The sequence below is a fragment of the Rhinolophus sinicus genome, linkage group LG03 (assembly GCF_036562045.2).
Source record: "Rhinolophus sinicus isolate RSC01 linkage group LG03, ASM3656204v1, whole genome shotgun sequence".
In the NCBI taxonomy this organism is placed as follows: Eukaryota; Metazoa; Chordata; class Mammalia; order Chiroptera; family Rhinolophidae; genus Rhinolophus; species Rhinolophus sinicus.
Window position 1 is genome coordinate 38,364,668 of NC_133753.1, and position 14,903 is coordinate 38,379,570.

Below are 14,903 nucleotides of genomic sequence, written 5' to 3' on the forward strand. Positions count from 1 at the left end.
TTTCATTGCTCCATTTTTGGTGGGTACTCTTAGGAGATATGAAATAAGACATCAAATGCAATTTTAAAAATTATAGTTGCATTTTGTCCAATTATAAAGCAACAAGCAGAACTCCCTTTCCAAAGTAGAACGTACTACAAATCATTCATTCATAGCCCCCCTTGTACTGGGGTTGAAGAAAGGCCAGCAAACCCCCTGTGGAAAGGAAATAGCAAACTATACCAAGCTTAGCAATGTGACCCTCACTAAGGGCACAGCAGTTATGGCAAGCGCAGAACTATCTTTTATAGAAGAAAGCGGGGGTGGCGACAGCGGGGGTAGACAGGGAAGGTTCCCTAGCTTGGCCTCTACAGACAGCCTGGTTACACAGAATAGTCCGACCTTGAAGGGAAAAGAGGAAATTCTCACACTGGATACCATGCTGCTGAAAGAGGGTTTGTGGAGGCAAGGTTGTTCCCATACAGCCTATTTAATTGCCTTGGTGAATGCAGGTCATACATACACGGGCGTCTCTGGCCCTTATTCCTTTCTTTATGACAAATTTGCAGTTAATTAGGCTCTGGACTTGCTCAGGGAAGCCCAGAATTGGGCCTAAAGAATAAAATACATGGAAAAACTGTGAAACCATGAAAATACATTTTTAAAAAAAGTTTTCAGGTATAATACACAAAAGCAAACAAGTTTATCTTAAAAAATATCAAGTATTACATCCATAGACTATTCCTAATTATAATTACTTCTTAAAGCAACATTTGTCTTTGTTTACAAATACAGCAGCAGGTGATAAAACCTAATGTCTCAAACAGATTGCTTACAGTTCATAATACAAACAAATGTATATGTCTCAAATCACATTTTAGGCAGTTTAACTTAAAATGCATAGACAATTACATACATTAAATTTGTCATTATTAAGTCAATGAAAAAAATCACAATATCAAGAAAAAAATACAAAAAACCGTTATAGAGCACACAGAACTCAAGTGTACTTAATGGCAACAAATCAGTATCTGCTAATCAGTGACAGGCAGTGAAAGTGCCTTTATCCCGGGGAAAAGTGAAGAGGAAAAACATCCCATTACTTTGCATGCTTGAAAAGTTGCACTGACAAAACTACAATCTTGAAAAACAATTTTTTACTTAAAAAAAAAAAAGTCTACCATATTCTGCTCTTTAAAACGCCCAAAGGCTGGTCTGTAATTTCCACCAGCAGCGATACCAAAGTATGTTTATCTAGCTAAACTAATAATGGGTGCACTAATGAATTCTGTAATGCCACCCCTAGACTGTGAGCCTCTCAAAGATAGGCATTCTCTGTCATCCTGCATCTCTGGCATCTGGGCAAAACTCCTGGATCTTGGATCACAGACATAAGTGTCTGTTGAATGAATGCAGTTCTCAGATGTAGTCTACAGCCAGAAGCTTGCATGGCATTTCTTTAACACTGATTATTTTATTGGCAATTTTTGTTTTACTTGGCAGAATTCTGAAAATAAAAAGAACGGTGTCTGTCTTCAATACTAAATATTGCTCTATTGAGATTAGTCTTCCCTGAAAGCCACCCACCTACCACTTTCTATGCATAGTGCGGTGTATAGTGCGATTCATCTGAATTTAGCCTTCTGCTTTTCAAAAACTTTAACACTCTGTGCTTAGGTTTAATTTCCAGGGTTTATAACCCCGGCGTTTTATAAAGCTAGCACTAGATCATCCAGGGTGAGGGAGGAAGGAAGAAGACATGGCACTAACCATTTAGAAGTGCAGGCAACTGACTGATATGCAAACTAGGCACAGTATTTTAACTGAAACTTCTGAGTACAGCTATGTTCATCCACACAGTTTCAGAAGCTAGACATGTGAGTACAATAGGTAGCACTTATTTATGAGGTAAAATATCACGAGCACAACTGACTTCTAGAAAATATTCCATTATCGGGGTGTGACCAACCAAAGCCAAAAATTCACCCCTTTTCTTCTCTGCCCTATTATTCATTATTCTCTACTGAAAACAATAAACAGTAAAATAGACAAAGAAGGAAAGAGGCCCTTGGGTAATTAAAAAATGTCTATTTCTGAATAATCAATGTATCATTTTAAACAAAACAGGGCTGTGGAGTCAGAGCTGTAAACAGCCATCTTCAAAGCATGAATAGGTGTCAGGCTGAGTCCAGTAAGAAAAGGTATTTTAAAGAGTCCTTTAAAGAGCCTTGGTTCTTGAGAACCGAGTGAATTAGAACCTTAGGTCTGTATTTTAATTCTTCGCTGTCATTTTTAGGTTCAACATTTCAAAGTCTAACATTCTAACTCCAGAAACACTATCAAATTTATTTATAAATTCTTGCTCTGAAGTCCAAATGCCAGCATATTCCACACTTCGTATCCCCTTAAGACCACACATACGTAGTCTTCCATAAGCTGATCTTAGCCTAGCATGACTTATTTTGAAAGCAAATTATTCCTTTGTAAAGAGAAAGTCTTCCTTACATGCTTTCCCCCATTCCTCCATTAAAAAACTTCTGTTTTAATCCCACCCTGAACCTAAAAATACTTTTTGTCCCAGAATATCCACGAGAACTGAGACCTCTCTTTCCCAATCTGAGAAATGATGCTCTAAAGAATTACAACTATAAAAGCAAATTCTGTTCCTTTTGTTTTCCCTTCTTTCTTTTAAAAAAGGAAAATAAAAATCCCAATACCAGTTGGGAAGTCCTTGAAAAGCAAAGGTTAAAACAGCTGTATTGTCTAGGGCACACTGAACAGTATGCGTCACTAGCAAAGTTAAGGTACTTCTAGGAATAGTAATTTCAAATCTTGTGTTTATGGTTCTACAAATCTTTCAGCAAAAGATTTTCTCCAATAATAAATGGGCTCCACAATTACAGATTCCCAAACTTGCCACCTCTTCTTCTTTTAATCAAACCTTATCCTTTCTAGTGTTATATTAAACAGTGCATTTCAAGACAGAGTTGTCAACTTATTCCAATGTAGGACAACCAAAATAACCATAAGGAGAGGTATCTTTGCTGCCATCTCACTTTTCCTATTGTCTTATTCCTCCAGTCAGCTGACATGATACTGACTGATAATTTAAGTTATGGCACCTTCTAAGGCTACTTGCCTAGTAATTTGGAGGCTACTTTAACAACAGATTCCAAAAGTGTTATAGATAGCTGTCACTTGTCGTTGCAAGGAAATGAAAAACAAAAACAAAAAACCACACACAAAAAAGACCGCTTGTGCCACTATATAAGAGCTGTCTAACAACATTCACCAGTCTGAAAATATCTAAACAAATTAGTTTCAATTCTGAAAGTCTGAATCTATCATCTACTTAAAAGGGAGGTTTTAAACACTGAATCTTCCTCTCAAAGGTGACCATCTTGCTTTCTTAAAAGGAGGTAGCTATCAAACCATTAAATTGGCAGCATTTGGCATTCTTGACATTTTAACTATGAGAGAAATAAACTACTAAATACTTTATTTCTAAGCAAAAAGAAGAGCTCCAGCATAAATCTCTCCTATAGTTAAGAAATTCACAACACATTTTAGTAACCCAATGGATATATTCAAAGTTTCAAATATTATTTCACAAATAACATGGTCAGCTCCATCCCAAATCTAAGAATTTGATTTAAAAATAAGGTGCCAAAAAACTACTTGGGCAATTTTGATGGTTACAAACACTTAAGTAATACAATCACACTTTTAAAAAATTCAAATGCAGAGATCTACACTTTATTATTATTATTTTCAGTGTTAGAGCTAGAGGATAATTTTTAAGTGTGGCACTTAATTCTACCTATTTACCTGTCAACTAATACAGAACTGAACTGTTAGCCATAAGCACTTTACAAACAGATCCAGGAAACTATGCAAGAGACAATGACATAGCTTAACCAGACTCTGAAAGACAGATACATATTTTGATCGCACTTGTACAGAGAACAGTCATGTCTGTGTGACTACGGTTCTCTAAACATCACTGCTATTTGTTTATGATAGACCCCTAGTGTGCCAGTTTTCTGTATCAGGGAGGAATTAAAGGACATGTTCCTAAAGAACTGAGGAAGAGGTGCTACAGGGAATGGTCTGGGTGGAAGAGTGTTTTGTGGGAATGCAAATTACTTGTCACTACAAAGCAATTCCCAGGGTTTCCTCTAATTTGAGGTTCAAGACAAAGGAGAGAATTGTTTCCTTCCTTGAGCTCTTCCCAAAGCAATATGAACATCTCATAATCTATTCTAAAGCAATACAAAGAGATCACCAATTCCCTAACATAATTTACATACATGTTGGCCTGCATTAAACAGAAAAAAGTTTCCATATATGGCAGATTGTGGAGCTGTATGACCCATCTGGATAAAAGTAAAACGAATCAGGTGGAACTCAAAAAGAAAAGTTCTTCCTGAACTCTCCAGGATAAAAATGAACACTGCCTGGCTAATGAACTCAACATCTGACAATAATTACTGATGGTTTTAAAATGTATATCCAAAACAAGAGGACCAGGTTTATTTATCCTAGAGATAGAGCAGCTCAAGATGTTGAGGCATCATTTGTTTAAATTATGACAATGTGAATGTCTTCAAAGTGTGTTTATTTAGGGAAAAAAGTGATTATATTATAGAAAAATACTTGAAATATTTGCCAATGAGGTTGCAGATTCTAACAACAATCCACATCATCTTAGATTTTTAAGTGTGGAATTTCATAATTTAAACAAATCCAAAATTTGTTTCAAACAAATTGTATCAAAGAGCTATTCAATATACTTAATTACTTTATAACTTTCCATAGAAACTGAATAAAAATCACATTTGAATGATTTACTTTACATTTTTATCTGATTGTATCCATCTGACATATTATACGTCCAAGTACAAGAGGCAGATTATCTTCTCTGAGAGGTGCAAGAGTTGTTCTTTCATGAATGCCCTCTAATAGTGAAACCAGCGATTTTTATATATGCATTCATGTGCATATATATGTACTTCAAAAAGGAAAGCGTCATCTCTTCATCCATTGTTAACTTAATGGTAAGACTGCAACAGAAAAAAAAAAGTAAACTTCTAGATTTTGTAAATGGAGTTTATTAACTCCTGGCTGTGGCTTACACTTATTGCTTAATAAATCCAAACAGCAATCATCTCACTTATTTTGACATCCAATTTACAAAAATAATTGAAGTTGAACTAATGAAAGGAAGCTTTGGGGGCACTTTATTAGGATTTTCTTCCATTAGAGATGAGGTGGGATGTTTGATTAATCTAGTTGGAGATCTGATTAGTTATTTTGTTAAGAGCAGTTTTTTTCCAAGAAGAATCTTGACTGTGTTTGAATACTCACTTGGCTTACTTCACAGAAGTGGGGTGCTTTTCTATTTGGTCATATGTCTAAGACAAGCTCCTCAACTGAGGTGTAAACCCTATTCCAGCTTAGCTGACAGTAAAACATTAAGCATTACACTTAACTGCGCATGTAGAACAGTGGTATGAACTTGAGCTGAATGCTGCTCGGGATCTAACAAACCTTGGCTGAAAAGCACTATGGAGATTGCATAAAAGATGGGTAATGTTACAAATTCACTACCCCAGATGCTCTAAAAATCTACCTCTGTATGGAACCAGACAGGCAGAGACTGCTTTTATTGAAGTGTGCTTTGGTGTGATACTATAAAATATTATTGAGAAATATTTTTAAGAAGCCCAATGTAACAATCTCTGAGTTTCCTCAAGGATGCTGTTGAGGATATTGCTTATTACTACATTCAAAGTCTTTTGGGCTCTTTTTCTTTCCATTTTTAGTACCGGGAATACTTAACTTGTATCTTCATCCTTTTAAATGCTTTACCTGAAATTTACTCTACAACTCTACAACGCCACACACACACACACACACACACACACACACACACACACACACTTCTTTTAGGAAGTTTTAAAAGCTCTCTAATCTTCCCTTCCAAACTGGAGACAAATAACCTTTCAGTTGTACTTTTGTGTCTAGTAGCGTACGTTAAATAACAAAGGAAGCACTCACATGGGGGCCACCGGGCATTGGTGGAGCACCAGACGGTCCTGAAGGCACTTGAAAAGGGTTACTGGGAGTGGGATAGAGTCCTGCAGTGGGATAGGATCCTGCAGGGGCAGGATACGGTGCTGGCGGTCCCCAGGCTCCTGGTGGAACAGTGCCCCATGGAACAGGTGGTGCTGTGCCTGGTGCTTGGGGAGGAGGAGGTGCGGGATATGGCCCTGGAGATGGATATGGCATGTTAGGGGTAGGGTACTGCCCTCCCATCCCTGGTGCCCAGGGTCCAGAAGACATGGATCCCCATGGACCTAAAGGACCAGCTGCAGTTGGATCAGTGGGTGCACCATAGGGTCGTGGAAGCTCTGGAAAGGGCATATTTGGTGTAGGATATGGCCCAGTGGGGCCAGGGCCTGGCACAGTTGGGGCTGGATAAGGACCACCAGGTGGGGGGCATGATGGTCCAGAAGGAGGAAAGGGTGCCGGGGGTCCTGGAGGTGGTCCAGTGGGAGGCACAGAGGGATACATTCCTGTTGGTGCTGGTCCGAAAGGCACAGTAGAGGGTGTTGCACTTGGTGGGAGTCCAGATGGCACAGAAGGTGGAGCACTTGGGTTATTCCAAGGGTTGGAACCTGGCCAGCCTTGGAGAGGTTGGCCAGGTTTTGTGTTGCTCACAGCAGAGGTTTTGGCAGGGGAGTGTTCAGGTAGCGCATCTGCCAACTGAAAAATAAAACGAGCATGTCTTACTGATCTTATTTAGGTACAAGTCATGCCAAACATGATTACAAATCCATAAAGGATAGTAAGCTATAGGGGCAGGGATTATAAACCTCTCTCTCTAACACCTTCAAAAGCCAAGCTGTTCAGCTTAAAAACAATTCATTTAATCCAAAACTTGAGGGGTTAACCTTGAATATCAACTTTACAGTGCAAATTCCTCAGAGAAGCTTAAGTTTTCTAAATATAACTAATCAACGTATTGTGGATTTAAATCCTGGCTTTACCTCAAACAAGTTACATACCCTCTCTGAGCTTTAGTTTCCTCATTTTCAAAAAAGTTTCAGGGTTAACTTGAAGCTTAAATGAGATAATTCATGTAATGCACTTACACACTGCCTGGTACTTAATTTTCTTTCTTTCTTTTTTTTTTAAATTTATTTTTCAAATTTATTGGGGTGACAATTGTTAGTAAAATTACATAGATTTCAGGTGTACAATTCAATATTACATCATCTATAAATCCCATTGTGTGTTCACCACCCAGAGTCAGTTCTCCTTCCATCACCATATATTTGATCCCTCTTACCCTCATCTCCCACCCCTGGTACTTAATTTTCAATAAATGTTGGCTATTAATAAAATCAGGTAAACAGAGAACGGAAGTATTACCATTTAAATTTTTTACTTAAGGATTCATAAAGAAATAAATACTATAGACTGTAGTACTTTCAAACATTGTATCTGTGTAAATTAAGGCAAACAACCTACCAAAATCACATACCACCCTCCACCAAAATCTAAGAATCATAAAAAGCATCTCTCTTAAACTGAAAGACTTATGGCTCATACTTAGGATTATGTTGTTTTCTGAAGAGCCAAAAAATTTATAAAGAATAAATGCATCAACTTACCGAAAATTCATCAGACATTTTCCTAAAAACAAAACAAAACAAAAAAACAGAAAGAAAGGGAAGATGGAATATTTCAAAACCAGTGTTTACTATTTCTTATACATTCTTTAATGAACTTTCTATGCATATATATTTTTACTTAAATAGAATCTTAATTATTCATGTAAAGTGTTTTTCTTTATGTCGGAATCATTTCTGTAACAGTTCATATAGCTCTACCAACTTCATCCCATTTTACTGGCTGCACATCACACAAAAGTGATCTGTAATTGGTTTACACACTCAATTTGGTGGCCAAGTTTAGGTTTGTTTGCGTTTTGTGTTGTTTGAAACAATGATACAGTGAGCATGTCTGAACACACATCTTTGCTCACTTGTGAGTCTATCACCAGGAAAAAGTCCTAGAACTAAAATTTCCAGTCAACAGGTAGGTAGTTATCTATACCCCACCTCGAAAGTCCACGACAACTTAGAAGTTCCCTTGCCGATTTACATTGCCTACCTTTTCCCTCTAACTCCTCTTCCATCACTAGACATTATTATATTTACTTATTTAATGATAGATTAGAAATTGGCATCTTGTTTTAACTTAGATTTACGTAGAAAGTAGAGCATCTTTTAAATTTAATTCCCCACTTATACTTCTTTTTCTGTGAATTTACTCATGTCCTTGGACCACTTTTATCAATTTTTTAAGCTTAAGTATAATTAACACTCAGTAAAATATAAGGATCTTAAGTGTTCGGGTCAACAAGCTCTGACAACTGTGTATGTCCAAGATACAGAACGTTTCCCTTAACCCCAGAGGTTTACTCAAGCTCCTTTCCAATTGACTCGCCATCCCACCCCAGCAATCACTTTCTGACTTAGTTTTTGCTTGTTCTTTGACTTCATATAAACAGAGTAAGACAGTATATACTCTTTTGCCTTTTATAATTTTACTACTTAGTAATATGCATCTTTTTTTTAAATGCTCTGTAAGACATAGGAAATATATGACAAAAAAATTTTATCCTGCATTCCTTTTATCTGTAGATTTTTTAAACTGTGTACTTTGGCACTACAAATGTTTTTAATTTCATGTAGTCAAATTTATCAATCTTTCCGAACTACATGTGGCTTCTGTTTTACAAAGGCCTTGTCTGCTCCAAGGTTTAAAAAAAAATACCACCTGTTTTCTTATAGTTTATGATGAACTTATTTAAACTCTGTCTGTTCTTCTTACGAACAATAATTATTGAATAATCTACCGTTTCTCAATTGATTTGACAAGCTACCTTTAACAGATCTCACTGCTATTAACAACTAATAGTTACTGAACATTTAATCATGAATAGGTACTGTGCTAGGTACATAATCTAATTTAATAGCCCGAGAGCCCTACAGATGCAAACTATATTACCACCGCCAGTTTATAGCTGGAGGAAAAGGAAGCTTATCAAGTTAACATGTTTAAGGTCACAGAGCTAGTGACTAGTAGAGAAGGGATTCAAGCCTAGGTCAGTCTGACTGCTTAACCACCAGGCCTCCATCATTTCCCATGGGTATTGTGGACTTTACTCTTTTCTACTGATCTGCACCATAAAATTCTATCTTAATCACGGCAGCTTTATATTTTTAATAAATTTTAATGTCAGTTACCCTACAATTACTGTTCTTTTTTTCAGATTTCCCTGAATATATTCTCATGCTTACCTTTTCCAGATCATTTTATAAAACCAATTTTAAAAAATCTGTTGGTGTTCTGGTTGGAATTGCATTAAATTTACAGATTAATTTAGGGGACATATGATATATTTAAAATATCAAATCTCATTCAAGAACAAGGTATGTTTTCTTAGTTCCCATTACTCTCATTTATTATCACTCAGTAGTTTTTAAAAATCAGGTCTCCTACACATTTCTTATGAGACAGATTTCTAACTGGTAAACTTTTTCTCGTGGTTGTAAATTGGCTCTTTTCTTTCATTGTATTTTCTAATTAGTGGTTCATACATGGGAAAGGCTTTTTAAATTTTTAGTGTATTACTTTTGTAAGCAGTGACATTACTGAATTATTTTATTCTTGGACGTTTCTCTGGGATTTCCAAGCAAAGAATTATGGCATTTGCAAAAAAAAATAATTTTATTTCCCAATTTACACCTCTTTTGAATCAACTAGGACTTAAAGAACAATGAAATGGTAAATGGTGATAGCACAGAAGTCTTGTTCCCAACTCTCCTGGGAATGCTCCTAATGTTTAAGTATAATTCTCATTTTCAGTTTGAGATTTTACAAAACTTACATTAATTACGGAAGTTTCTATTTATGCCTATCTAGCTGTATGTATTTATTTCTATTTTGCTAGTTAAAATAATAAATCAAAGACGATAGTACATTTCTTCAGAATATCTTTTGGCATCTAATGAATCAGTCTCAGATTTTCTCCTTTGATCGATCCACACAGTTGATTATATATACAGGTTGCTTACTACTGAGCCATCCTTGCATTCTTACGAATTTTATTTTTAAGTATGATTTGGTTATTATGAGGAATGATGAATAGAACATAAGGCCTAGTAAGTCACAACTGCTATAACCTTTCTTTTTTATTCAGAACATAAAAAAACACGTCTTGAATGTATAACATACAATTATCCATTCATTCCTATGTTAAGGTTTTATACTAAAATGTCACATCACACAATAGTAAAGTCTTAGGACTAACACCTGAAGAAACTTTATCAGTGAATGACAAGTTTAAAGTCCACATAAGACTAACATGCTTTTCAAACAGGGTGAGTCTTTCTGAAACAGAAAATGATTCTGTATCAAAGTTCATATTAATTCTGGAGCAGAGAACTAACAAAGCAAACCATTCAGTTTCCTCTGGTCTGGCTGTTCAGATTTTCAGAATTACTCTTTTCCCTCTTAGTTTTTGAAAAACATATATTCATTATATAAAGTGAAGTAGTCATAGAATTATACCAAAATATAACATCTCATAAGTTAATAGTATTAAACAGATACAAATTCTGTGTTTCAAAATTTTAATTTCAAAATGAAATCCTGGAGGACAGAGGAAGTACTAGAATATTTTAATTAAAATAATGAAGCCCTGACCAAAGGAATTAGAAACAGGTTACTTCCTGTTCTACAACACTGCGTAGAAAAGTGACCTGCCCTCCATCCCTAGAATGAACAGTGTTCATATTAATTGGAAATATTCCAATTTACAGTTTGGGGGATACTTTCATCCTAAGAACGTAAAAAAAAATAGAGCAGGACATTAGTGTTTCAATATGAGAAGAGTTGCAGAATATAATAAAAATCTACTTTCTAAAAAAACTATTCCAAAACATCTGGATTATGCTAATTACTGAGGCCGATGTAACCTTGAACTGGCAAAAAATCCACAAAAAACAGTTTTCATTTTTGGAATAATCTATAGCTATTCCTTCCAAAACGTTCCACTACCATTTTATGACAGGATCTATGCATCATCTGAAAAATAATCATTTAATTGTCTGAGCAACAAGAATAGTTTTAAAACAGTACATAATTTCTTTTGACATACACTAGAAAATTACACATTTTTGTAACTTCTATGGCTTTTAGAGTAAAAGTGGTAATTCAATCACAGGGAGGTTTAAAAAAGTTGAACTCCATAAATTACTAGTGATTACTGGACAAGAAATATTTCAAAGGGTTATCAAATTGTGGTGGAGTGATAAATATTATGGGACTACTTGCTTATGAAACCCAGACATCAATCCTTTTGACTGAGTCTTTTGACAAAGGCAAGCTTAACCAGAGATTATTTTCTCATCTGCCAAACAATTATAATTTTACTATTGCACAGATGATTGAAAGTAACACATGTAATAATCTATAAAGTGCTATTATAAACATGTTAAAATGTTCATTAAGAGAAACTAAGAGAAATCAAGATTTTTGCATTGATTTGTTTAGTGTGGGGGGGATGATGGTAATATATTGTACTGAAAATAGACATTTTGAATTAAAATATATGTTTTTAGTATTAGCTCTTTTATCAGATACATTCTATCTTACATTTGGGCAACTTAAGAAATTCAGGATTTGAAAGTTTTTGAACGTTTTAAATTTCTTTAAAACATGTAATTAAAAAAAGAAATCACTTTTTAACAGCCTCATGCCAGCTGTATTTTCTAGTTATTCAGATACTTGTTGGAACATATGTTCTATGCACTGTTTTGTGTTTTGTGTTTTGTAGAAATGGATACCGTATTTCCCCAAAATAAGACCTAGCCGGACCATCAGCTCTAATGCATCTTTTGGTGCAAAAATTAATATAAGACCCGGTCTTACTTTAATATAAGACTGGGTATAATATAATACCAGGTATAATACAATATAATACTGGGTCTTATATTAATTTTTGCTCCAAAAGACGCATTAGAGCTGATGGTCCGGCTAGGTCTTATTTTCGGGGAAACATGGTAGTATTGCATGGAATAAATACTTAAAGAGTTGACAGTCTGGTGAACTACCATTTAAACAGTAACTTGGGGTAAGCAGAGCGCTCTACAAGTATCTCCAAGAGCTCCTAAAGGAATCAGGAAGGGAGAATCAGGGGAGGAATCCTGAGAAGTGGTGTCTTTGCAGTCTGGAAGAACAATGAGGAAAGGGCTGGGAGTACGGGACAGTGGGACAGGCCTTAGGTAAAGGAGAGCAGTTTGCGCAAAAGCTGAAAGGGAGGCGAGAGAAGCTCTGTGGGCAAGGAGGCAGGTCAGATTGTTTGGAACATAGAAAGGGGAGTGATATGAAAGCCTTAGCAGAGAGCCTTTAGACCAAGATTTGAACATCTTAGCTCATCTGAATGAACGGGCCAGTAATGTGAGAGACTAAATAGGACTTGTAAATCAAGTGCTTGTAATAGTGCTTGGAATATAGTTGGCGGGCAACAGATATATTCTTATCTTCTTTTGTGTATGAGCATATAGCATATGGTTAAGAGAGTGAACACGAAAAGTATGACTCACTAGACAAACTGCAGTTCTTCCCTGGCTGGCTCTGGACAAGCTGAACTCTCCAAACCTTAGAGGTAGAAATAGACAGGAATAGTATCCAGCTCACAGCTACGCTGTGTGACTTACATTATATTCTTATAAACACATCTTTTGGTCACTGCCTGGCACATAGCAAAAATTCAACAAATGTTAGCTTTTACAACTGCTTCTGTAGGTTCACAAACCTTTATCTGCAGTTCTCAACTCAGAAACTTCTGAAAGTGAAAGAAACGTTCTCAAGTTTGGCATAAAACTTACTTGGTGGCAAAACCTGACCTAAGGCTATTTATAGTTTCCATTAATTCACACCTATTGCTGCACAGATATGAATGTTGGATTAGGGGATGCTGTCCCCACACTGCTGGGGTGTTATTTATGCACTTTTATCGTCTTTCTAAAATCTAAAGATAAAATTCAAAGGCTTCTGAAATCCAAAACACACTGGTCCCAAGGATTTCGGTTAAGGGAAGGCTCTCCATTCCCCCCGGAGAGAGGAAAAGAACATGCCAATATTCGCAACTCAATTCAAGTTTGAGACAAACTAGTTTTGAAGAAGAGGTCCAGAGACACTAGCAGCAAGAAAACTTTGTTTTTCCTGCCCTATAAACACCACTGAACAAAGAACTTCTGAAAAGATTTCTAAAGGCTACCCTCGCCTGTAGTAAAGGTTCGTTTTCAAACCAGGCCTTTAAAACCACCAGGTGTACGAGTGTGTATTTCTTTAGTAGTAATGCTATAAAAAAAATTTTTCCAGTCAGATGACTATGATTCGATGCTTCAACATTTTAATCTTTATTAAAAGAACTACTCCTGGTTTTCAAAGAGAAAATGGGTTCAGCTATTTCTAAGCTACCATGCCTAACATAGGCTCCTAAATCCTAAAAAAATAAGAGTATTACCGAACTCAATAGTTTTTGTCATGGGTTTCATGTAATGTATTTGCTAGCAACTCTAGTAATAATGATCAGAACGTTGTCACACTGCGGATAATCTTAAACAAGGGTCAACGATTTCTCTAAGAATCTCTTCGGGCCTAGCTCTTCCCTTTTATTAGAAATTAATGAATGGGAGAGGTCGGGGCCGAGGGGCTCGCGGTCGAAAGCTCTTTAGGGCCAAAAGGAACAAAGACAATCCGGGACCAACCGGAGCGAACCGGCCGCGGAGCGGGTCGCTCTAGCTCGGGAAGGGGTGGGGGAAGGGCCGGGCCCTCTCTCCGCCCCGCCGCCCAGCCACGCCTGACGTCAGGCGCGGAAAAACCCGTCGGGAGCGACGTCACCAGACCCTGACGCCTTCTCCCTGGGGGGCGATCAGGGGCAGTCCACACCCGGAGGAAGATGACGGGAAAAACGGTTAGCCCCGGCCCCCGAAGAGCGACTCGAGGCACCCCCGTTACTGCGCCCGCCTCCCGCTCGGGCGCGCTCCCTCGCCCGCTTCCACGACCCTTGTTACCGCCGAAGAAGCCCTACCCGGCAAGATCCGAGCCCGCAGCAAGGTCTAGAAGCGGCGATGGGTCCGAGGGAACAGGTCGCTGAAGAACCGAGGCAGCTTGACTGACAGCAGCGACGACGGCGACGGCGGCAGCGGCAGCACCAGCAGCAACACCAACAGCGCGCGACTCCTCCTGGCGCCGGAACAGGAAGCGCCCAACTCGGAGTTCACCGCCCCCGCCAGTGCTCCCCCCGCCCCCCTCGGGGCCGGGCCGTGCGCGCCCCCCGCAGGCCCTCGGTGGCACTGCGGCCGGTCAGGTCTCCGCAGTGTGGTTGCTTCTCGCGCTCACGCGGTGGCGGCTGATTTCTCCCGTGGGAGAGCGGAAAGCTCCCCGGTTTTCCGGAGATCTGAGCACTCAGAGGAAACGCCTGTGGCTGGTGACGTTCTGGGCAGCCTGGTGGAAATTGCTAACTTGTTCGCTGGAGTGGCTGGAGGGCAGGTTCTGGATTCCCTGTGCTCTGGTTTTTACAGCCAGGCCTCGAAGCTGGCTGGGTGGGGATGCGGCCCAATTTGGGGACATGGGCCCTTGGGCTAAAATTGGGGGGAGCTAAAGGAACAATACAGGAAGACGTTTGCGAATGGTTTCGCAGATTGAAATTAACTGAAGGAACAGCTGTCTTTGCATATTTTTCCTGATCAATGCCTCTTCTACGTTCATTTTTGAACAAACCTTTAAGTACCTACTGTGTCAGGCCCGAAAGATTGATACATGGCCCCCGACATCAA

General features: G+C 38.1%; 1 protein-coding gene across 2 annotated transcripts; it reads right to left on the reverse strand.

Moving 5' to 3' along the window:
* Nucleotides 1–614: 614 nt before the first annotated feature.
* Nucleotides 615–14,293, reverse strand: MAPK1IP1L (mitogen-activated protein kinase 1 interacting protein 1 like). Of its 2 annotated transcripts, XM_074327454.1 has the most exons (5): nt 14,156–14,291; nt 12,663–12,717; nt 7,659–7,680; nt 6,040–6,747; nt 615–5,042 (listed from the first exon to the last, which is right to left on the reverse strand). In XM_074327454.1, the coding sequence occupies exons 3-5, from the start codon at nt 7,674–7,676 to the stop codon at nt 5,031–5,033; spliced, it is 738 nt and encodes a 245-aa protein (XP_074183555.1). In that variant the 5' UTR covers nt 7,677–7,680; nt 12,663–12,717; nt 14,156–14,291; the 3' UTR covers nt 615–5,030. The 2 variants fall into 2 exon arrangements, with proteins under 2 accessions (XP_074183555.1, XP_019581311.1); XM_019725752.2 differs by lacking the exon at nt 12,663–12,717 and having other exon boundaries at nt 14,156–14,293.
* Nucleotides 14,294–14,903: the final 610 nt, after the last annotated feature.